A 25,277-nucleotide genomic window follows, 5' to 3' on the forward strand; every position below is an offset into this window, starting at 1 on the left:
AGCCAGATTCCATCTTCCACAAAGGGGCTTTCATCCTAACTCGTGAAACATCACTGTCAGTTGTTACCAACTAAGATAACGCTTCAGAGAAGGTAAAAGCTTGTTTCTTCTGCCTCTTTTTGTTTTTCCCCCTTAAAACAGGAGCAGCCCCCCCCCTATAGTTTTGTCTTCCGAAAAGACAAACCACCAGTAACCATCACCCGAGTCCAACTGAACTTCCTAATACCCTGGCCTCCCAGGAAGGTTCACGGCCACAGCCACCCTTTTCCTGGATGAGAGAAGCCCCAGAGCTCTTGGCTCAAAGGTAAAATCACTAATTTGCAAGTCGTTTTTGTAAAAACTATTGTTTCGTTCTAGAGGCCCAATTCTAAGTATGCAAAAGAAAACGAAACCATATATACTGTCTACTGTGCTTCAAGTGTATTCAACCCAATTTAAAAAAAAAGAAAACAAACAAACCTGTCTTCGGAATCAGGAGTGAAGATTAAGCTCAACGTTTTAAAAAGAGACATACAGAATACTGTGACCAGCCGGTAAATCTCAAGCCCACCCAGATTTCCAATCTCTCCTTATTATCTGTTCCCCAAGCACATCAGAAAGAAGCTAAGAAGCCACCTAGGCCACTTCAGGGTTGATCTGGATTATCCAATCCGTGAAGGAGACACCACCTGATGGAAACCCCCATCATATTTCCTCTTCCTTTTTCAGCACGTTTATCATACTCCAAACAAAAAGCTTTCCCATACTTTCTCTTCCCCATTATCTCAGGAAGGAGGAGGGGAAGGAAAAACCGTAACCTTACTCATGTACACCAGTCACCCCAAACTTCAGCCAATTCTAGGAACAGATCTCTTCTGCCTGGAGTGCCCTTTACCCACTAGAGCCCCTTAAAGAACTTCTCAAATACACACCCACATGCCACCTCCTCCAGGAGGGCTTCCTTTCTTTCACCCACTTTTTGGTTAATATCACCCTGTACCACCAGCACTCGCCAGAGTCTGCCAGTGCCAGGCTGTAAGCACATTAAGGACAGCAGGCGCAGCTCACCCCCTTGCCCAGCCCCGAGCACGGTGCATTAAGCACAGCAGACATCCACTAAGTCTCTGTTGGCTGAAGAATGAGCATCATGGCTCATCAGGAGTATTAAAAGCACTTAAGTGCTGGTAGAAATTGGACTGCTTAAAGGGTCTTGGTTAGAGGTTAGTGACATTTCTGATGGAACTGCTGTGAAAGGGAAGAAAAAAACATCAAATGGAATTCCCAGCCTTCCCTTCAGTTCTAAATGCAAGACGGTGAACAATCCTTTGCAATTAAGGCAACCACAGACTCCTCGCCTTCAACATTAGTTACCCCTGGGGAATAAAATCATACAGTTCTGCACTGTTTGATTTTTTTTTTTACCATTAGTTGTATACTACTTCTATAATATTTTAAATAAATTAAAATTTGTAACAGCTCAATTTTTAGAAGGAATCTTTACGGGGGGGCACCATGTGGTATTTTCCCTTCTTAAAATCCCCAACAGCCTCCCACAGGAACTGGAATTGTGGCAAGGGACTGAGACCCTGAGGACCAAACCGAGCTCAGGATTGCAGAAGCTAAGGAGGAAAAAATGGCACATATTCACGGAACAATATTTCAGCAGAATCCAAACGACATGCTTTAAAAACACCCTCCTTTATTTTTAGGGCAGTGAAACTATTCTGCATGATACTAGAAGGGTGGACACATGTCCTTATACATTTATGAAAACCCACAGAATGCACAACAGCAGTGAACCCTAACATAAACTATGGACTTCGGGTGATAATGATGTGTCAATGGAGGGCCATCCCTCATAAAAAATATAATCTGGGGCAGGACAGTGACGGGCAGCAGAGAGTACCTGGGAAAATCTCTGCATCTTCCACTCAATTCTTTTTGTGACCCGAAACTGCTCTAAAAAATAAAGTCTATTTTTAAAAATGAGTATCTTCATTGTTCCAGTCACCCACTCCCCCAAAGAGCCCATACTTCCCCAAAACACTTAGTACCCACTACTCTTTACAGAATTTTTAAATGGGCCATTTCACTTTAATTATTAAAATTACCTCTGGCTAAAACTGTAATAAATCAGGAGTTCTGATTTAACCTGCCAAGTTTTATAAATTGACATCTCCAGACCCCCAAGTATTCTAAAACATCGTGCTTCTTAAGAGATTAAACTGAACCAACTAGATAGATCCAACTCCAAAGTCCCCTTCTCGTTTAAAACTGGCATTTTAGGATGCTTCAACTGTACAAATATTGAAGAAAATTATTTTAATAACATAATCCCCAAACAACCCATCCCCAACATGGCTTTCATTTTTCCTGATTACTCTCCAGGGCACACCAGGCCGGTAAGAAGCACCCCAGGAACCCTAGCACCACGCATGTGGGGTAAAACGAAAGCCTGCCTGGTTTAGAGTTAACTAGAGGCTTCTACAGCAATTTTTGCCCGTGTAACCAAACGCTAAGACGTCTGAACAACATCCTTGTTAAATTCTGCTACCCAGTTCATTCAAAAGTTACTTACTTCAGGCATGACATTCACTAAACTACACATTAAAGAGCGTCAGGGTCAAAATTAAGTATATACTAGGTATTTGGAACTCTGGCATATGACTTATCTAATAAAACTCCCATCACCCAAGAAACAACAAGCTGCTCTCGACTTCTGGGCAATCAGCTCATGAACTGCTCCCACTGATAACAGCCACACAGCGCCTCTCCCGGCCCATCCACCCACCCTGGGGCCAGGGGTGGAAATCCCTGACGCTGTGACAGAAGAGTTCAGAGTAGAAGGCCTCACAGTGGATAACAACTGAAGCAGGTGGAGCACCCAGGTGCCTGTGAGATCGGGAACTCGGGCTCCTCCCTTTCCAATCACCCTCCCCACGGTGCTCACACCCGTTCTCGTATTGCTAACCACCCCCTGATGACCTGATTCATAAATCACCAGCCTCGGTCCCTAGCCTGGACTCTTCCCCCAAGCTCCAGACCCAGGCATGTAACCACCTATTCCTTTCCTCCACCTACATTCCAGGCATCTGAACAGAACTCCTTATCTGTGTAGGTTCTTCATCATCTGTGCCAATCAGTGGCCCCATGATTCATTCACCCACACACCCAGGCCAGATCCCATCTTAGGATTCCTCCTTCCCTCCATCACCCTCTTCGCCCAGCTGGCCCATTCTGCCCAGGACTCCCTCTTGAATCCCATCCAGCCACCGATGCCTCCGTCCAGTCCCGCATCAGTGGTCTCCTACCTGAGGGACCAGCCTCTGCCCTCTCCAGTCCAAGTGCCAAACTTTCACAACAAAATTGGTCTCATTCTGCCACTGCAAACATTCCTGGGAATTTTGCATCACCTAACAGGCTGAAGCCCAAACCAGTCAGCATTGTCCTTTATGAGCTGGTCCCCAACTACCTCTTCAACTTCATCTCTCTTGTTCTCCTTTTTCCTTAAAGTCCAGCAAAACTGAATCCCTTGCACTTTTCCAAACACTCTGTGCTATTTAATAAAAAACAAAACAAAACAAAAACTCTCACGCTTTTGAACATTCTATTGTCTGGATTCCTTCTGCCTTTTTAAATAAAAAAAGAGCTCAGGCATCATTTCCTTTATTGAGGTTCAAACTGCCACCTCACGATATAATTACTCCTTCCTCTTGTGTTTCTTCTGAGCCTTATACTTCCTTCTACAACTGCATTTATCCCAGAGAGAAGTATGTTTACACACATGCCTCTGCTCTTAGACTGTAAGCCTCCTGAACACAGGGTTATCATTTATCTTCCTAATCCCAATGCCAGCACAGTGTCCAACACATGGCAAATCCCTCTACGGCCCTCAACGTCATTCCTGTATCATGCCATCAATTTTTCACTGCCTAATATTCTACCTATTAGATATCTATTTAGATCAACACACATTCTTTCTTCCTCTAAGACTGCTACTTTTATGAACTAGTATAAATGCTTTTCCAACATCTACCTAAAATCAATTTTAAAATGAAGAATAGGAATTTTCATTGAGAACTTCTCAATGTAGCAAAGAGGGACTCACACCAGAGCTGCAGTATCAGGAAGGCATTAAAGGATGAAGAACAAAGATACTGGTGGTAACAGTGAGGCGCAGCACAGTACAGGAGACCAATCTGAACTCAGAAATGTTGCACGGGACCAGTTCTGCACCAAGAAAAGTCAAGTCTTCCTTCTTCTCCAACTCTCTTATACTAACTAGCTTCCTGCCTTCAGAACCAGGAAGTCATAGTTCAGTTAGGCTTTTCTAAGTTAGCCTCAGCACTTAATCACCATTTATAAATTCATTTCTGTAAGAAAATGTGTGGGACTTCTAACCCACACACTTACAAGTGAAATCTGAAATGTACTTGGGAACTGCCCATAGTTTAAACTTTATTTCTGACACATGAAAACATCTGCTTCTTTTTGCATCAAACTGTATCAGTGGTGATCATGAAAATAGATTACAAATAAAAACATTAATAAATCCCTTATTAATTTTTGTTTTATAAAATAAATGGCCACACTGACTACATCACTACCTAGTATTTCAGCTTAAAATAGCAAAGATCTTTTCGAAGTCTGACAACACGTCCTCTTTTTCTTTCATTGTACTCTTATGCGACAAGTTTCCCTTTCCATGATCACTCTTGTAAGACTTAAATAACTAAAGGCAATCAGTCACACAATAAAGAAAAAATTGCTTTAATTTGAATAAAGAAAAAAAGCAAAACGGTTCTAGAAAAATTCAGTAATGCTCTACTTTCATACTACTGCCTTGTATTTCTCCTTAAGTTTTTCCATTCATCAAATATATGTGGTAGAAGGGCAGCAGCAGAGGTCCACGCCCCTAAACCCAAAGTCTCCAAAAACCAAGAGTTTTTCATGACTCCCTCGGAGGGGAGGTCTAAACTGATCTGAATCCACGTGGCAGGAAAACCTGAAGTGATGCGGGGCTATTCGGAGCCCCAGTCCCCGAAGCCAGGCGCCCGTGGTTAGCACGGGCACCACCACCGCCCGCAGACCCTCGCTAACATGTGCGCCTTGGGCGGGAAGAAAACACGGTACAAGTGATATGTGTGATTTCAGTGACTACAGCCCCGTCACTCAGAACGCATCCACTATCAAATGGGTAAAAAGCACACCCATCCTCTTGGTGCGGGGAGCCAGAATGTTCATTCACAGCAGTAATTTTAAGTCACCGTATTTGCACCTGTTATTGTCCCGTGAATTTCTACATCTTCTACAACTTTTCATTAAATCAAAGACTAAAAAGAGACATGCAGGATATAAACTATTTTAAAACTGGAATGTTGATCACGTATACGAAATATTCATCTGAAGAACACAATCCAGCCAGGCAGGATTCCCTCCGTTCCACTTGTTCCATCCACCGCAGAGAGAAGCCCGGAAAGGAGTGGTCCTGTGGTTCTGAATTAATGCTCACATGAACACATGTGTACACAAGCAGAGTCTCTGTGGGCCCCCATGCACACATAGGGTCCTCTGTTTAGGACACAACTGCTGCAGGGGCAAGGGGCCCAGCATGAATATGTAATACCCCTTGGTGAGTGTCTGGCTTACTGACGTCAGTGAGGCAATCACCTACAGACACTCATGAAATAACCACCACAGTGCTTTCCAGTAACACTGTTGTGGGAGGAGAAGGAGGGCTAATTTTTCCTTCTCCAAAGGCAAAATGAAAGCAGCAAGGTAATTCTATCTAACCAGCAGAACCAAACAGGAATGTGCTCTGACTAGAACTCCGTGTCCCAAGGATGGGGCATGCCTTACCCCAAAGAGGTGAGCCAGAAATGCCAATAAAATCATCGCAGGGCTTCCCTGGTGGCGCCGTGGTTGAGAATCTGCCTGCCGATGCAGGGGACACAGGTTCGTGCCCCGGTCCGGGAAGATCCCACATGCCGTGGAGCAGCTGGGCCTGTGAGCCATGGCCGCTGAGCCTGCGCTCCACGACGGGAGAGGCCACAACAGTAAGAGGCCCGCATACCGCAAAAAAAAAAATAAAAAAATCATCACAAGGAAATTTCGTGAAAATGGGGGACGATATTTACCATCCAATTCTGAGTGGAAAACAATGTAGGAAACAATGCCTGGAAAACAGCTCTATTCAAGTAGTGGGATTACAGACGCTTGTGCTTTAAAAACAGTTTAGTGGCGGATGGACTGAAGGGTGTTTTTCCATTTCAGCACCCATCTTCAGACCCCCACTTCACACTGTCTTTTACAAGGCTATGTGTAGACAACATGGCCAGTCTGGGGAGGGAGCTCCAACTCTGCAGGAGACAAGCACCCAGAAGCCCTCCCTCAAAGGGCCTTCGCGGCACACAGCCCCCGACTGGAACGAGAGGGATCACCGCTGCTCTGATGCATGAGGACGAATCAAGAGAGGGATCATTTTTGTGGAATTTCAAAAACCGCCTTGTTTAGTGGCTGTAGCTAACATATTAAGAAATAATCTATGCAACAGACTAGGTATAAAAACATTGAGAATTTTACCATTTTAAAAAGGCTTAAGGACTTCCCTGGTGGCGCAGTAGTTAAGAATCCGCCTGCCAATGCAGGGGACACGGGTTCGAGCCCTGGTGTAGGAGGATCCCACATGCCGCGGAGCAACTAAGCCCGTGCGCCACAACTAAGCCCGTGCGCCACAACTACTGAGCCTGTGCTCTAGAGCCCGCGAGCCACAAGTACTGAGCCAGCGTGCCACAACTACTGAAGACCGCGCGCCTAGAGCCCGTGCTCTGCAATAAGAGAAGCCACCGTGATGAGAAGCCCACGCACCACAAAGAAGAGTAGCCCCCGCTCGCAGCAACTAGAGAAAGCCCGCAAGCAGCAACGAAGACCCAACGCAGCCAAAGATAAATAAATAAAAATAAATCTAAAAAAAAGAATAATTTGCAACTTAATAAATAAAAAGGCTTAAAAGTATTTTACTACCTTCATAACAATTAATTTTCAGAACCTTGAGGGTTTTGTTCCTTTTGGAAATATAAGAGAAATAAAAAAATAAAACATTTTAGATGCACACACATATATGAATATTTACTTATTTATTTTGGGAGAAAGGCTGTGAAGGCCTCCTCTCAAGAAGCACTTTGCTTCACATAAGCAGTAATTCATCCAAGAGAAAGAGAATATGTAGATCCCTGGGAAACCTGCTTTTCCATTAAAAACTATTTTAAACCATGTGATCACTTTCAACTATGACTGCTTCACAGTATGGGGAAATGGAGTTCCATCCCGCAATAGCCAGGGCCACAGGTTCACGCTGCTGGCGGTAACAGCCCCAGGCCCGCTGCGGAGGGTGGCCTGAGACCTCCACCACTGTCAGGTGTACAGATCCCATCACATCCTGCCTGCTGCACAGATAAACACAGGCAGCCTGTGTCCCCAGGCCAGGAAGCGCAAGCAGTTTCACTTCATGTAAGCACTTCATTTTTTCTTAAAGAAGACAATTGGGAGGAAGGCATTCTGAATGACACAAACAGGGGTTTTTACAAACACTTCAAATTCTTTATTAACAAAGGAGAGAGAAGAGCCCAAACCTCATAACTACCTTTCCAGACACAGTCCATCCCCTAAGTCTGCTTAATACGCCATCTACCCTTATACTGGAAAAAGCCATACAGCGAACTGCAAAAAAATTACAACACACTTAAAAAAAAAAAAAAGTCTCCCTGGGCTTCCCTGGTGGTGCAGTGGTTGAGAGTCCGCCTGCCGATGCAGGGGACACAGGTTCGTGCCCCGGTCCGGGAAGATCCCACATGCCGCGGAGCGGCTGGGCCCGTGAGCCACGGCCGCTGAGCCTGCGCGTCCGGAGCCTGTGCTCTGCAACGGGAGAGGCCACAACAGTGAGAGGCCCGCGTACCGCAAAAAAAAAAAAAAACAAATCAACTATTTATACATAAAAGCACAAAATCTCTGACAACCCAAACATTAAAAAGACTATTGGTCCGCAATAGTATTCTCAGTTCAGAGACACATGTACATCTTCAGTTAAGTGCTAAGCGGAACAACTACGAGAAAAGAAAATCGATTTTGCCCCAAGGAGGCCACTCGTTTCCTAGCTGTCCCCTCCCTCCACCAGCAGGTGTTCCTCACGGGCCTAGCATCACGGGGGAGCTGGACCGACTGATGGTGGGGACCTTCCCTGAAGGTCTGCCTTTACAATCCAATTAAGAAAAAAAAGGCAACAGAACACAAATACTAACGGCTCACCAGGGGTTACTGGGCAGAGGACTCTGGGGCAACCCTGCGGGGCAGGCAGGCTCTCCCCGGGGCGAGGGGGTGGGAACGCAGCGCACAAGAGGCCGGGTAGGAACACGAGGCCCTTAGTGCTGAGCTGGAGCTTATGTTTGGTCAGGAAGCCACCACAGGTTTCTAAGCAGGGAGTGACATGATGGAAACAGCTGAGAGATGGTCCTGGCAACGCTGTGGAGGAGCTTCAGGTTCAGGGCTTCTGTCCTGGTTCAGGGTTTTCCAAGAGAACCATGAAGGCTAGTTCTGAGAGCTGCATTTCTTAAAAAATAAGGTTCCAAAGTCAAAAAGACATGGAGCACACATCCTCCTCTGCCCCCTAACAGGTGTGCAATACATGCTACCATAGTAAAAATTCTAACAATTCTTTCAATTAAAAAGCCTATTCAATTTTCAAAGTTGGACCTGTGGTTCCGAAGTCAAGCTCTGAAATACACGCCCTGAGTCGCAAGCACTGACTTTCCATGACTTTCCACTGAGCTGCTCTTCAAATGGGCACCGCTGTATGGTGCTCCCAGGGGGAGCAACAGGGATTTAAGGATTTTTAATTTTGCAGTGCAGCGGTTCTCAAAGTGTGGTCCCTGAGGCAGCCACACACCTGGCAACTTGTTAGAGATGCAAACTCCACCAAGCCCTCCAAGTCACTGATGAGCATAAACGCTGAAGTCTCAAAAGCACTGTTAGATTATAGTGTACTTTTTTCAGTTACTATTTCTGCACAGTTCAAAACAACCTGGGCAACACCTGAGAGGTAACAAACAGAAGTCAAAGGCTGCCATCCCTCCCCAAGGGCAGCATGAGGGCTCAGCAGAGACAACGACGAGAAACAGAACAGGGACCAGTCAACTCCCCCTACTCCCACAATCCTAAATTCCAGGAAGTCAATTAAGAATAACACCGGGGGGCTTTCCTGGTGGCGCAGTGGTTGAGAGTCCGCCTGCCGATGCAGGGGACACGGGTTCATGACCCCGTCCGGGAAGATCCCACATGCCGCGGAGCGGCTGGGCCCGTGAGCCATGGCCACTGAGCCTGCGCGTCTGGAGCCTGTGCTCTGCAACGGGAGAGGCCACAACAGGGAGAGGCCCGCGTACCGCAAAAAAAAAAATAAAAAATAAAAGAATAACACTGGGACATGAACAAAGTCTTCTTCAAACGTGAAAAAACAAAATCATGGAAATAAAAGTGACCAAAATACCATGAGTGACCAGCCCTGAACTGGGCTGGTCTCAGGGAAGCTGGAGGCACAATTTGGTCATGAAGGACACAGCAGCCACGTCGGGGGCGGGGGCACTCTGGTGGAGAGAGGAAGAAAACACAAATGCCAGCACCAAGAGCCAGGGAGTCGGGGCTCTGCTCTCAGGGCAGCAGCCTTAGGCAGCCTCGGTCTAGTTTCATTAAGCCTCAGTTTTCTCATCTGTAAAACTGGTCTAACAGCCCTTCCCTCCGCAGAGGCCCCGAGGATTAGCCGAGGGCTAAGCTGCTCCTCCCTCCTTGTATCGGAAGGAGGCAGTAAAATTTAGTTCCCTTCCCACAAGGTTCCCACTAAGGGCATCAACATGGGAGCGCCAAGGACCACTTACTTTTCCCACTTATCTATTCCGGCAACACAGCGCAGCCAAAGGAAAAAGCCACCCGCCTCCTGGTAGGAACTGCTGAGGAGCTGAGCAATTCTTTGTACTTACATATATTTTTCTTTTTAAATTACCTCTCAAGAAATGTTTGGTACAATGAAAGGGCATCAAACACAGGAAAGAAATGCTCAAACAAGACCTTTCTACAGCAGGTTCTCAGTTCACCAGGAGTTCAGGTAGCAATTTAACAACTTCGAGTCAACCGCACTGAAATTGATCTTAAAGTGATGCTGGGAAACTGTACCTAAAATAGCTGCTGACCAACACCCAGTCCCCAGGTTCTGGATTACTTTCATTTCCACTCGTCTATCACTGTACGTTTCCACCTCCAAAGGTACTCTGTTCTAAGTAGGAAGCACACTCTTGGAGCCACGTACCCACTAACGCGAGAGTTTGAGGAGCAACACCGAGCCACACGCGGGATTCCCAAGTCCAAGGTGCCTGGTCCCCACACACGTGCAGACTGGGTCCCCCAGGGGCACCTGACCCACCCTGGCGGCAGCGCTGCCAGCTTCCCAGGAAGCCTACACTCAATCCCGGACCAAGGCTGCACCCCCAAAACATCAGTCAACTTAAGCAAATGTTCCTCCAACAAGATACCGTGGGGCGCCCTGAAAACGGTTCTGTGCCCACAGAATCCCGAGACTAGAAAATGAGAGACAGAGCGGAAGAAAGCATTCAAGTCGGGGAGGCGGAGGTCACAGACAGACACATGGGAAAACGAGGGTGTGTGTACACTGCCTTTTTCTTACAGAGAGAAACCAGAAGGCATCACGTGATGAAGAGGACCGCGGCTCAGGAGTCCCTCCCCACCCCACGGACCGGGCGGTCCTGACCTTGGAATTCAAATTCTGTTCATTCATCTATAAATTGAAGAGAGTGATTTCCAGGTAGAGAGCACACGCTGAGCATAAGATCTACTTTGGTCAATCCTGAAACCCCATTGAAATCACAGTACAAAGGGGGTTTTCTTAAAAAAGGCTTTAAACCTCCACGTACCAGGAGGGGAGAGAACACCCACAGCAAGAAAATTCCAGAAGCTGGAAAGTGGGTGGAGGAAAGAAAGGTGGGGAAGATGGCAAATGCTAAGCTCGAGGCAGGGAAAGCAGAGAATCAACTGCACCCCCCCTGCCGAATCCCCAGGGGAGCAGTGACTGCAAGTCCTGCAGAAGCAGTGGAACACCCAGATGGCCTGCCCGCTGCCCACAGCCAGGAAGCTGCCCCGTGCCTCCCCAGGAAAGGAAACTGAAAGCATGTTCTCTGCAAAGGAACATGGAGGGTTTCAGGAGCAGGAGAGAAACTACACGGGGCACTGTGCCCGCTCTCAGAGCCTTTCCTCATCCAGAGCGAGCCGCAGGTGGGAGGAGGGACCACAAGCGGAGGGGACGCGGGTTTGTGCCCCGGTCCGGGAGGATCCCTCATGCCGCGGAGCGGCTGGGCCCGTGAGCCATGGCCGCTGAGCCTGCGCGTCCGGAGCCTGTGCTGCGCAACAGGAGAGGCCACAACAGTGAGAGGCCCACGTACCGAAAAAAAAAAAAAAAAAAAAGGCGATAAGAAACTGACATAAGCCGTTCCTCACCTCTCATGCCCACCAGAAGCGCCTACATCACTGGGGTTGAAAAAGCCCCAGTCAGGGTTCAGACTTCCAACCAGCTTGTCCCCTACTCTGAAATATGAGTGGACATTCAAGGGTGGCCTCTACCACAAAAAACAGAAACCAAAACCAACAGGGGGGCAAAGGGGCCGTGGAGGAAGAGAATCTATTCCGAGGGAAAAAACAACATAACTACAATTAACATACTCAGGGAGATGAAAGCAGATATTTCAACTGAAACAAGAAAGCAACAACATTCAGAGAATCAAGAAGAGCCCTCACAATTTAAAAAAACAAGAGCAGAAATGAAATACTCTTTGGAAGAGCTGGAAGATAAAGTTGAGACAATCTCCCAGAAGGCCAAGGAGAAAAGACAAGAGATGGAAAATAGGTTTCAAAGGATAAGAATACTTGAGGACCAGTCCAGAAGGTCCAGCATCCAAATAATAAAGGGTTTAAGAAAGAGTGAAGACAGGAAATGGGAGAGGGAAGGGAATCAAAGAAACAATTCAACAAAAAGACGTGAGTTGTCTGATTAAGGACCTATGAAGTACCTGTCACAAAAAATAAAAGAAGACCCACATCATGATGAAACTTCAGATTACAAAGAAAAAATTCAGATCTTATGAAATTCAGGAAAAATGAAACAGCTTGCATGCACAGATTCCAGTATCGGTGTGGCGTTGCATTCCTCAACAGCAACACTGCAAACTAAAACACAGTGGAGCTGCTGTCACAATTCTAAGGAAATAATTTCCACCCCATGACTAAACGCCATGCCAAAATATCAATCGAGGGGAAAGGCAAAAATAAGAAACTTGCAGATACCCAAGACCTCAAAAAAACCTATCTCCCATGCACCCTATTCACAGGAAGGCCACTACAGGATATGCTCCACCAACACAGTCACGGAAACCAAGAAAGATGGCAGGAGGCGCAGAAAACAAGCCATCCCGAGAGAGCAGCCCAAGGAATCCCGAAGATGAAGGCAAAGAGGATGAGGGATGGCAGAGGGGATGCCAGCGATACAAGTTAGGAGGCTCAGAGGAAGGAGTCTCCCTCCAGAGGAGGGAAATGGACAGACAGCCTGTGTGCCTCACCTGAAATTCCCAAGAGGAGGTTTCAACAACTGGCAGCGGGTTTGGGGTTGAATAAGTTATAAATGCTGCTACAGAGTAAATGTTTATGCTCCCTCCCCAAAATCATATGGTGAGACCCAACCCTCAATGTGATGGAGGTGATCAGGTCATGAGGGTGGAGCCCTCAGGATTGGGATTGCTGCCCTTATAAGGAGACCTCCCAGAGCACCCCCTCCCCCTTTGCCCTGTGAGAACACAGCCAGAAGCAGGCCCTCAAAAGACTCAAAATCTGCCAGAGCCTTGATCTTGGGCTTCCAAGCCTCCAAAATTGTGAGAAATGTTTGTTGTTTAAGCCACTCAGTCTACAGCATTTTGTAACAGCAGCCCAAACAGACTAAGACAATTACATTTCCAAAAAAATAAATAAATAAACTTCCAAACAAGATTTGAAAAGTAATCCTGGTTTACTCATGGCTGGCTGGGCTTAGTGTTTCCACAGTCACATTAATGTACACACGAATCTAACTGAAGTCACCAACGTAAGTGCACTGGGCACAGGGAGGGGAGGGACACGGGAGCGAAGGAGGCAAGGACACAAGAACTAAATCCTCATCTTCAGGGTCCAAAGTCTACTGACAATGCCTGAAACTAGGGGAAAAAGAAACAGCGATTTTTAAATGCTCTTTGTGAACAAAGAAGTAACAACAACAACTGACAGCAAAGGGGATGGAAGGGGCTGCCTTCGGAGGGGGTGAGGGGAGGAAATGGACGCCAACGGCAAGGAACTGCTCTCTCCCAACAACCCTCACCACGTGCATAACTTTGCAAATAAAAACTAAACAAAAGTCCTAAGTAATTAATAGAAGACAAAGGATGTGGACCTCCACGGTCCTTTCAAATCTTAGGGCCAGAAAGTCTTTTTAAAAACAGGAAGAGACTTGGCGGGAAGATAAACACGGGGTACGTATTTGGTAAGCATTAATGTAAAACTCCAAAAGTTCCCACAATGTATTCAGATACCAACAGGGCTCCTTCTATTGACCAAGACCCTCCTCAACATATAACGGAAGGTCTGTAAGTGGACAGTGCCATCCCCAGGGGGGCTGCACACCAAGGGCCTTTGTAACACACAACCGGGATGCTTTATGCCTTGTCGCAAGCAAAGGTACACCTCATCTTATTTTCCCTCCTCTAAATCTTGGAAACCAGGGAGCCATTTAGGATTAGGAAACGCGGCATCCCCCCAGGAGCCAGGTGCTGTAAGAGCTCTAGTTTTTCTCTTTCTCAAAGCATTGAGCTCTGAGAGTTTGAAAAGTATTGCACTGCAAAAAACGGGACTTACGGCAGGGAAACGACCAGTCGGATGACAGTGCTTGACTCTGAGTGGTAATAGAGGGGTAAGAGTCCACTTCTATTTCCTGCGCTCGTACCTGCCGCAAGATTCCATTAATGATAACAATGCTGAGCCCAAGCACCAAAAAAAGCCACAGCACGACTGGGTTGGGTGTGGTCCACTTCCTGTAGGTATGGAGTTTCCCAGCAGGCAATTCTGAATCACAGGGAGAAATCACCCAAAAAGAGAGCAACGCGGCCCGAAGATCCTCAGGCTCCTGGACCCTGGCCTCAGTGTGGCTGTAAAGTACACTAGGAAGAAGCAACAACGACCAACAGGCTCATTTCTTCAGAAACGCCTCACACTGCATCTCGTACCAAAGTCCTAGAAAAACTGTTCAACTCAAAAGCTGTGTCAAGTCGCATCAAATAAGTAAACTCGGCTCCACACACCAGAAGAGTTAACTCAAAGATGACCACAAAAATGACAGAAAGGAACAAGAAAGCAACGGTGCCACTTGCCCGTAACTACCCTCCGCCGGGACACGGTGCTGCGTTAGCTGCCTAGAAAAGTCTAATCTGACCAATTTCTACTTGAAGGTCACTGGTTGTACGCGAAATACTATCAAGAACATTCCCTGATACGGGATTAGAACCAAAGTGTCCTGGACTCCTCCAAGGTGTTTTCTATTTTAATCTTCTGACGACCCTCCCCCTCCCAAACTGACTTTAAGCAAAACAAATTCTTAACACTGTTAAATTTTGGTGATAGAGAAGAGGGAATATGAAGTCTTGAAATGCGTATTAAAAAAAAACACCTTAAATATAGGCTACTAACAATAACAGAGAATGTGTCTTCATTTTCCTTACAGCATAGAGCATGGGAAAAGGTCAAAAGCAAGGGGCGTGAAGGAGACTAATAAGGACTATAAAATGTTGGCTAAGAGTTCACATTACAAGGTTTGAGGCAACCTTGCTGAAAGGTCCACCTGCACTGCAGGTGGACACGAGACCCTTCCACCATTTCAGCCTCCTCCTCTCGCCATCCTGGGGGCCTCTCGCCCAGAGAGCCACCGCCGCCTTCCCAGCAGCAGCCAGCGCTCCCAGCATCCTTCCACCTTGGCCCACCACGTGCCCGGAGGAAGCAGCGTCCGGACAGTGCGCCGCCCTAGGCGGCGGGGAACGCAGGCCCCCTCCCCGGCTGCCGCCCCTCCAGCTCCAGGGCCCCGGCTGGGCGCCGCGAGTCCGCCCTCGCACCCTGCGCCCTGCTCTCTGCGCACCCCTCCCCGGCTCATCTGAACCTTCTCGGGGAGAGCACCCCAGTCGGCCCTCGCTAGGCTGCTGACCTCCTGAGCACCGGCCAGGAGGAGGGTCTCACCTACACCTGCCGCGGCTGCTGGGGAAATGCGCGGCAAGGACGCGGCTCCTCGCCCAGTCCAACGCTGCACCACCACCTCACAAATACCCTGAACGTCCACACCCGCGGAGGAAAAAGTACCAGAGCTCTTCAGGCAAGATTAAATGCAGCTGTCCTTCTGTTTGTCTTCTCCTCCCAGAGCGCACAGGTTTCCCCAGGGTAAGGAAGAGCACTGGAGAAAAGTTCCCAACTCACCCAAATTGGCCATTAAACGTCTCTCTCTCTCCCCACACAGAGGGGCATTCTCAGCTAAAGGTCTCTCCAAGCAGCCAGAGAAACGCAAAGATGATGTTAATAAAGTAGAGACTTTACGTTTTCCAGCTGTTCCTGTAAACGGTCTGTACTTTCAAATATGAGAATATCTTACATGCATGACATCCTCAAAACATGCTAAACTAACTCAGGTCCTGTCATACATGTTACATATCAAATTAGTGTAATTCAGTCAGCTGTGAAATCAATTTAGTTTTGCAGCAGCTCTTTTTTTTTCTTCTTAATAAAATGCATCACACAACAGTACATCACAAGTAGTGAGGATTAGGGCTGTCTTCGGAAAAGTTAACTTTCAGGTCTTGATGTAAAATATATTTCTTACACGGGTCACGGTCCAGAAAAGGTTTCAAGTGACTGATAAAATTCCGTTATAGAAACTTACAAACCAAAATCTAATTCTTTTTAAATTACAACTTATGCAACTAAAAGCTGATGGATGCTGCTGCCTCCAGCTGAAGCTGAATTAAATCGAGAGAAGCAACAAATGTTCAGTGAAGGACAGGGAGTAGTTAAATCCACAACTCAACTGAATTTCTTTATGTCTATTCGTAGTTATTACATTCAGTTCATGATTTCTATTTTTTTCCCCCATGCTAATATGAAACTGGGTGGGAGGTTTAAAAAAAAAAGAGGAAAGGCCCCTGGCAGCCTTCATGAAAAGGTTATTAAACAGGATCACTCATAACTCACTCAGATTTACAGTCATCAACCCTCACCGAGCACCCGGCACAACAGTGTTCAATAACGGTTGCTGATTGAACAAATAAAATACCGTATTTTAATTTCTTCAGCAAACCCAAGTTGGAATGAAATAAGCATTACTGTTTGCTAGAGTAATAATAAAGCAATAACACAGCATGGTGAGTAAGAGAATGGGTCTTGAGGGCAGGAAAGACCTGGTTTCCAATCACAGCTTTGCCACGTAAGGCACTATCTCACCCTGGTCAGTTCAGTCTCTGCTGGTTTCCACGTCTAGAAAATGGCATACATTACACCTATGCCTCAAGCAGTACCAATGAGAATCAAGAGGCATAAAAATGATTTGCAAGACAATGAAAATGATGTTTTCACTGAAATTATGCTGTCATTCAGGTTTATTTTTTAAGCATCTTTGCCTAGGCTGCCTGAATTCACTCTGCTGTCTTTCTGAAATTTTTAAGCCAACTCCTTACGAACCCTCATCAGGAGATGAGAGACGAAAAAAGGGAGGTTATGGGATGTATCGGGACACAGCACAGGAGGGTTAGTACTTCTTTCCTCCTCTTTTAGCCTGGAGAGCAGTCGGAGGCAGGTGTGCCTTTAATTTAATCCTCAACAACAACTCTGAGGAAGGCCTCCCTGGGCAGCAACAGCTGCTGATTCAAAGTAGGAAATAAATGTGCTGGTTGTTTTTCTTTGGGAGTGGAAGGGAGAGGGAAGGAATGTTCTTCCCCAAATGGCACACTAAAAACAATCATCATACAGTGTGTAGATGCACTTAAATACAGTGATGACTCTGTCAGAAGCCACCTTCGCGACCCTAAAACTGTAACGGCTGAAAATTTGGTTGTTTCAACCCAACAAAAATTTATCAGCCTTTCCACTGAGAAAGCAAAATAAAAACAGTTCCCTTGTAACACTACCTAGGAAATACATTTGGGAGGCCCAATTATTAAAAGAAATGTACCTTCTTTTCCCACGATTTAAGAATTCCGGCCCACACTCTTGAAGAAAAAAATTAAAAGGGGAGGACAAAAGGAGTGTTGAGACTAGACACCACCTGGTGACCATCTGATACTGACTTCAGGGCACCAGCCAGCGAGGCTTTAAGTACCTTTTTAAACTGATTCGCTTTCCACAAAAGCTGAATACCTCCATGGTAAGCTCTAAGTGAGGCAAGTGCGCTAGATTACAACCTGATTAACAGCATAAGAGTCTGTCTAAAGAAAGTACCCAGCAAATGTATTTTTTAATCATTACAAGAGGCCCTTCTTGCTCTACTGGTCAGAAATAATTTTTTACCCAGTTCACCCTGCCTTCCTGTCTCTAAATTCAAACCAAAGCAGGAATTTTTAGGAAATACCAAGAAACCACATCTGATTTTTACCTAGCGGTCAGCAGAAGCTTAGGTTTTAAATGCGTGTTGAGTTTAACAGCTCTTTACGTGAGATTCAAGGACAGTTTTCTTCAAGCACCGTCAAATTATTAATGTTAACTGTTACAACATTTTTTTTTAAAGAGGTTACAATTCTGGTAACTCTGTGTTCTTATTTTTCTAGATATCAAACCTGAACAATGAAATCGAGTTTTCTTTTTCAGATTTAGAGGGAGAGGAAGAGAGAAATGCTCTCTCTTTAAGGAGGGGGCAGATTCCCGGCTCCTATGGAGTCCAGGTCCGAATACTGCACTTCTCAGCCCTCAAGAGTGAGGGGGGGGGGGGAGAAAAATGAGCCCGTAGAACGCTGTAAAATAAATAGTCCACTGGGATACTTGTATTTGTTTTCTTAAAGCTCCTCTGCTCCCTTACTCGGCTAACCCGGGAGAGCCAAACTTTAAAGACATTCCCTAGCTGTACCGTCAGATTTTAATCCCAAACATTTTGCCCCCATTTACGCGCTTACAAACATTACAAATTAGCCAAGAAGGGCAGTGGTTTTATCTTTCAAAGGGCTAAAAACAGTCCCCGATGGCGAAAAACCTTAAAGCATCCGTGTAAATTTGAAATTCAACTTCTCCCCCTTTACCCCACTCCAAAAAAAGTCACTGGGAGGCCAAGAGGCCACAAAGTGGCAACGGAGAGGATTTCTGGGAAGGAACTCAGCTGGATCCAATCAAGACTCCAAGCCAAAGCCCTGAGTCCCGGGATCCACACTCGAGTGCACGCTGTGCCATCGATTCCTTCTTCCAGAAGGGTTGAAGGCTCGCACTTTCCCCTCCATCTGCACCGGGAGGAAACGCGCGGAACAGACGCGCTGGAAGTGGAGCTAGCGGTGGCACCTTCCTCCACCCCGCCCTGCCTCCTCCTCCGCCCTCCGGGCCCGGGACTAGCCATGGCGCGACCGAGGCCCTCCCCGCCCCTCAACTTTACCGCCCCCTCGCCGAGGGGAACCCGGGCCTTCACCGCCCCCCGCCCGCGCCGGGGCCCTGAGAGCGAGCCGGGCCTCCGAGGGCATTTCTCCACATCACTTCTCCCCGGGAATGGGCCGGCGCGGGGCCTGCGGCTCGGGAGGCCCCGGAGGAGAGGGAAGCGAGGAGGGCGCAGCGGCCGGCAGCCCCACATCCCCCCGCTCGACCGCCGCGACTCCCGGCCGGCGAGGGCCGCCTCCGGGCCGCGGCCCCCAGGCCCCTGCACACACGCACCCGTGTCCGCTGGGCAGGGCACCCCGGGCGCTGCCAGCACGACGCGGGAGGCCGGCGCGACCCCGGAAGGTGCAGCGTGGTGGGGGGGCCGTGTTTACACCGCCAAGTTCCCCGCTTCCGCCCCGGCCCGCTCATCCCTCCCTCCCCTCGGCGGCCCGGTCCCTGCCTACCTGTATGCCGGGCAGGCCCGACTGCACCGGGGAGTGAGCCATGGCGGTCAGGACGGCCACTTCCTGGGACGGGACGGCCGGGCCGCGGCGATCCGCGCGGGCGACGAGGCCCGCGGGCCGCGCGCAGCCCTCGGGCGGCGGGGCCGGCCGGAGCCCGAGGCCACCCCAGCCCCCGCGGGTCCCGGGCCGGGCGGCGGGCTCAGGGGCGAGCGGAGGGCCTCGTCTCCATGCACCGCACTGGGGAGGGGTTGCCAGGAGCGCGGGGTCTCCCCGCGAGCTGCCGCCGCTGCTGCTGCTACTGCTGCTGCTGCTTGGCTGGAACCTGGCGGCCTGGGCCCGAGCGCTGGCCGCCTGGAGCCGGAGTGGACGGGCACAGCCGGCCGAGCCCGCGAGCGCCGAGCCCGGAGCGCGCCCCGCCCCGGCCCGGCCCCCGCGCCCGCCCCCGCGGCCCGGCCGGGGACCCCGCCCCGCGCTTCCGGGAGGGGGAGGAGGCTCGCGGCCGCCCGGCGCCCTAGGCCGCAGCCGCCTGCGCCGCCGCCTGCGCCGCAGCCTGCCGGAGCGGGTGGAGGTCCGCGCGTCTCCGGCGGGCTGCACCGCCTCGCAGCCGCCGGGGCGGGGCGGAGCGGAGCGGGGAGGTGGACGCGCGGACGGGTGCGGGGAGGGGGCCTCAGTTGATGCGACCCCCCGGCCAGTGGAGCGCGGGGACCGGTCCGAGCCGGGGGTGGGCCACGTGCCCATCCCGCCCCCCAAGTACGGGCCGGTCGGGCGCCCAGCGGGTCTGGGCGGTGAGGGCGCTGTGAGTACCAGGTCTTACTCTACCACCTCTCTCCTGCCCTTCACGCCAGCCCACCCCTCTCCGCCTGGCCCCGGGGCAGCGGGCTCCAGGCGACCTTCCAGAGGGCAGAGCCTCGGGCAGGGGGACCTCGGGAGGGAGAGTGCCCAGCGGAGCCTCAGCCAGTGGCCGGTTCAAAACTACCGGGGCGGAGCTTCTTCGGTGTCTGGGTGAAGTTTCCAGCCAACCCAAGGAGGAAAGCCGGAGGGGAGAGGCCGAGAGCTGTTAATTCCCAGTGCTTTGGCTACTGGAAAACACCCCGCTTGGAATGCTAGGAGCTGTAAACTTAGCTAAAAAGCGAGGGGGGTTGAACCCCACCATCTCTGGGCTCCGGACCAAGGCGGGGGCGTCCACCAGCGAGAAGGGAAAATGGGTGAGGGAGGGGCAAGGAGGAAGGGAAGACAATGGAAGGAAACCGTGTCTAGACTTACCCCTGGCCCTCTCCCGCTCTTTCGGCTGCCTCCACCTTTTAGCCACCTCTCCTCCAACTGCAGAGGAAAGAAATAAGAAGGAATGAGTCAGTGCTGCCTCCAGAAAGTAGTATTTTATTTACAACGACAAACAGTGGCAGCCACTGAAGTGATCTGCTTCCCAGGTTGCTAGGACCCCGGCATCTCATTCATGCCCATGAATGCCCTCATTGCACCATGGCTGGGCGAGTTTGGACGTACAAAAATGAGCCCCTGAGAGTTCACAGACTATTGGAAGAACCTAAAAAGTCCTCCACCGAAGTAAGGAGTGTTTATTCTATGAAGTGTCACTGTATTCAGAGTGCCCTCGTGTGCTCTGGATCAGACAAGGAGCGAGGTGCTAAAACGCAGTCCCTGCTTTCCCTTTGGAAATATGCATGTTTTCCCGCGGCATCGTCCAGGACGCTTTCAGATACCTTCATGGTTGTCACTGGTGCACTGTCTTCACTGAGTCCTGAAGCCCTGCCACCCCCAAGTACTATGAAGAGAATATGGCAGATACAAAGTTAAAGAAAGCATGAACCCTGATCCTTAAGAGCTCACCAGCTTGTGTAAATTTTGTGTACCAAAAAAATGGGTACATAAAGAGATGGATGGCAAAACAGGCAAGAGCATGAATATTAAAAGTTCATCATCTTCAACCCAGGAATTTTACTTACAATAACATATCGTAAGGAAGCAACCGAGAAGTACAGGAGAATGGATAAAAAAAGATGTGATGCGGTGATATTTGTGGTCATGGGAAAACTGGGAACAGATTAAAAGTCTAACAGAGATTGTTACTTAAATGATAATATATTCATACAGTCATTTAAAATGATGTACTTCAATATTTAGTAACATGGAAAAATATTTTCATTATATATTGTTAAGGAAATGGAGGGTACAAAGCAGTATGTATAGTCTGATCTCAAGCTACTTCATATGTATGAAGTTATATTTAAATATATATCACATACATATATATAATTTTATGTGTAAATAAATAGAGAAAAACCTGGAACTATCTATATATACACCAAGACTTAACAGTGTCTATCTCGAATTAAATATGATTTTTTTAAATCAGTAGTCATCCAATAGAGACCATCATGCTAAGAGGTCTCTCTTTAGCGTCAGCCGTCAGGCCAATAACATGGCAGCAAGATGAGGAAGAAACAGGACAAGTGGACAGAAATGTCTGGGCACTGATCTAAGGCAGTACCATAGGAAACTCAAAGAACCCTTGGGCCCACTTTGCAGTAGGCTAATTTCCAATGAAGGAGCCACGGGGGGCATTGAACCATAATAATCTGGGCATAAAAAGTATTCAGAATCCCATTTTGTATCCAGAGGCTAGTAGGGCTAAGAACACGTAGGTTACCATGGGATGGGATTTATCTGGACACAGTGACTTGCATTCATTAGCTGGTCCGTTTCCCTATACCCTGTTTATCTCCTCACCACAACTAAACTTTATTTCCTCCTTTGACCATATTTATACAATTGAGCAGCATTCTCCTTGAAAGAGAAAAGAGAAAACAGGAGTTACTGGCTCCGCTCAGTCATATGCAGACGGTACCCAGTATGGCCCTGACAGTAGCCCTCTCCCTTTGTTTTAGCAGAGCAGAGATGATTGACAGGGCCTGAGCTAATGATGAGATCCTGCCCAATTGTTCATTACATTCATTCAGATAGTAACACATTTTTTGAATGCCAATTTATGTCAGACATCTACTTCAGCGCTGGGCATATAAACAACCCGAGCCTCACGTGCCTCATCCCACCCTGGGTGACATGGTCTCCCAGAATCCTAATTTCAGAATCTTACAATACCAATTGCTTAAAATTAGAGCCACGCTAGCCATGATTTCCACTAAGGAAAGAAGAGGATTATCCTCTCATCCTCTTCCTCTTGGCACTTTCCCTCCACTCTCAGTGACAATTACAACAGATCATACACTACTATAATTTGAGAAGGAGAGATTTTGAGGGTCTCCATAGAGATTATGCATTTCCTAGTCTCCATGGAGATGCTCTAACCCATGGAATTATTTTCATCCTCTGACCCTCTTTGTCTTTTGTGTTGACTTAAAGACACGAATTGGGCAATGCATTGTGCTCTCACATATACTCGGGACCACAGAGGACGTTTGCATACCCCTCCAAATATAGAGCCCTTGTGTTTGACTTCCCCTAAGCCAGCTCATAGTCTCAGCAGAGCTCGAAAAGCTCAGCCGAAAACAAGAATTCAACAATCAGTCCCTTCACTTCTCCTTCTGAGTTGAAAAGATAAACACCCCCAAATGCCACTTCATAAAGAACAGCTAGACAAGTAGCACATTAGCAATTTAAATGTACAGATTAAAGAAAGGGACTTCCATTGGTGAACTTTAAAGAGAAATAGGAGTAGCTTGGATAAGTAACTAACAGAAGGCTTAACAAATTTCTACACATGTTAAGCAGGTGAAGACACAAAAGAGGAAGACAGATAATTAAGACCAGCATAAAGAAGCATGTCTGGTCACAGTTGGATGACGTGACAGCGAGAAAATATATCTAAAGCCCTAGGAAAAGATCCAGCTACCATTGAAGAATGGTGCAAATGACGTATCATTCTGTGGGTGCGGGGCTCAGAGGGCAAGCCCTCACAGCAGTATCACTCTAAGTCAATCTGCCTTTGTTTCCTAGGGATGCCATTACGAAGTACCAAGGACTAGGTGACTTAAACGACAAAAATTTATTTCCTCACAGTCTTTTGGAAGCTAGAAGTCCAAGATCGAGGTGTCAGCAGGATGGGTTTCTTCTGAGGCCTCTCTCCTTGGCTTGTGGCTGGCCATTTTCTCCCTGTGTCCTCACATGGTCTTCCCTATGTGTCTGTGTATGTCTGTGTGTCTGTGTCCTGTTCTCTCCTTATAAGAACGCTCATCATATTTGATTAGGGTTCACCCTAATGACTTCAATGTTAATTACCTCTTTAAAGACTATCTCCAAATACAGTCACATTCTAAGATACTTCAGATCAAGATTTTAACATATGAATGGGGTCAGGGGACACGATTCAGCCCATAACACACCCTTCTCACTGTAAATGCATTTCTGGTCACCCACTTTAACTGGCTCCTCCAGGCTTAGCTCCATGAACAAGAATTTCCTTTTTCTTCTCCCAAGGCCTTTCTACACACTTCGCATTTCACATTTCTGCTCAGAAGCATTGCTTCATATTTCCTTGGGCGTAGTCCCTTAACTTGATCCTGCATAGAAACCAGAGCACTCATCTCCAATCACTGGACAGCTGAGAGCAGAGCTAGGTGTTTGCTTGGTAAAATATTTCTAATGAGAAGAAATCATCTGGAATACATGGCAATACCTACCAGAAAAAAAAGTTCAGTAGATTTTGCAGGGAGTTCATTAAAAGTAGTAAGCACTCATTTAAGCCAAAAGGTTGTGCTTTAATAAGGTCTGTTTTTCTTTTTAGTGCCTCCTTCACCCGTGAGTATCACTGTACCTGGAGGTACAGTTCACCAGGAGGGTTGGAGTCTGAGCCCACAGCAGACGAGGGGACTTCCTGTTGTGTGTTCCTGGCGTGACAGTTCTAGGGGCTCACAACAGGGGGGCTTAGTCTCTCCAGAAGGACTCACTGGAACAGCCTCACTAGAAAAATTCTCATGTGCAATTTTGCCTGGCAGAGAGCCAGATAACAGAGCTCGTCACCCTCTGAATAGTGGCCGCTTGACCCCGCCAATCAGCTTATAGAGGCTTCCGTATACAAAGGCTCCTCAAGCGCTGTGTGTGTGTATTTCCCTCTCTCCCAAGGCTGGGTTTGCTTTCAGAGTATTCAGAAAGGGCATAAATGAAATCATCCCCAGAAGGGTGATGTCATTCATCCTACAGTCACGGAACTGCAGCACCAGTTCTTAAAAGCCCTTGGCCCTGTTTTCTGACACAGAAGATAAATTGTAGAAAATGATTTTAATTTTCACTTCAAGCAGATCTAGGGAATTCTGTGCTTAAGGAACATTGGATAACCACACAAAGACAAAATGTGCCTATGAGTTGCAGGCAGTGGTTGCGGGCCTTAGTTCCGAAATGCACAGAACCAAGTATACTTGGAATCCTCATGAAAATACTGGCCTTGCACTACCCTGTCATCAAGACTTTGCCGGCAAAAGGATAAGCATGTAGTCCCATACCTTGATTTTCCAGCCCAGATATATTTGCTTTCCTAAGAAGCTATGTTAGTGATACTATTAGTCAGAGATCCTTGAATAACAAGTGACAAAAATCTAGCTCAAACCTCCATAGCAAAAAGGGGAAATTTTAGCTCAGTGACGGAAATCCAAGCTTGGCTAAGTCAGGCATGGATAAGTCCAGGAGGGTGGGTTCAATGATAAAATCAGAGCTCTGTCTTTCTATGTGTCACTCCTGCTAACCTCTGCATGGCTTCATCCGCATATGAGTCCTCTCTGTGTGATGACAAGAGTCACTCTATATAGTCTTTGCAACCCCAGAAAGAGTGACTTTCTCTTACCCAGTGTCCCTAAGCCACATCTAGTGGAGGAACACAAATTAGTGCATGTGCACGTTTATTCTTGTGACCAGAGGACAAGGAGGGAGTTGAGGAAGATGGCGGAAGAGTAAGACGCGGAGATCTTCCTCCCCACAGAGGACAAGGAGACACAGAGTTGGAAGAGTCCAATCCCCAAAGCATGCAACATGGAAGGGGCAGTTTCCCAACGGAAAAAAGACTCCAGGCCTGATACATTCCAGCCCCTGACTGACCAGCATAGGCATGTACGCTGACATATACACACATACATACACTTGTGCGCACACACA

At 47.9% G+C, this 25,277-nt stretch overlaps 1 protein-coding gene across 2 annotated transcripts in view; it reads right to left on the bottom strand.

The window, feature by feature from the left end:
- STK24 (serine/threonine kinase 24) overlaps nucleotides 1-25,277 on the bottom strand; it is a 108,388-nt gene that overhangs the window by 82,564 nt on the left and 547 nt on the right. Inside the window, exon 2 of one of the 2 annotated variants that reach the window (XM_033843757.1) lies at nucleotides 20,421-20,477. In XM_033843757.1, the coding sequence (XP_033699648.1) occupies nucleotides 20,421-20,477 (57 nt within the window). Of the gene's footprint in view, nucleotides 1-19,157; nucleotides 19,911-20,420; nucleotides 20,478-25,277 lie in introns of those variants that run through there. The other variant, XM_033843756.2, reaches the window with a different exon arrangement.

Source organism: Tursiops truncatus, chromosome 18 (assembly GCF_011762595.2).
Source record: "Tursiops truncatus isolate mTurTru1 chromosome 18, mTurTru1.mat.Y, whole genome shotgun sequence".
Lineage (NCBI taxonomy): Eukaryota > Metazoa > Chordata > Mammalia > Artiodactyla > Delphinidae > Tursiops > Tursiops truncatus.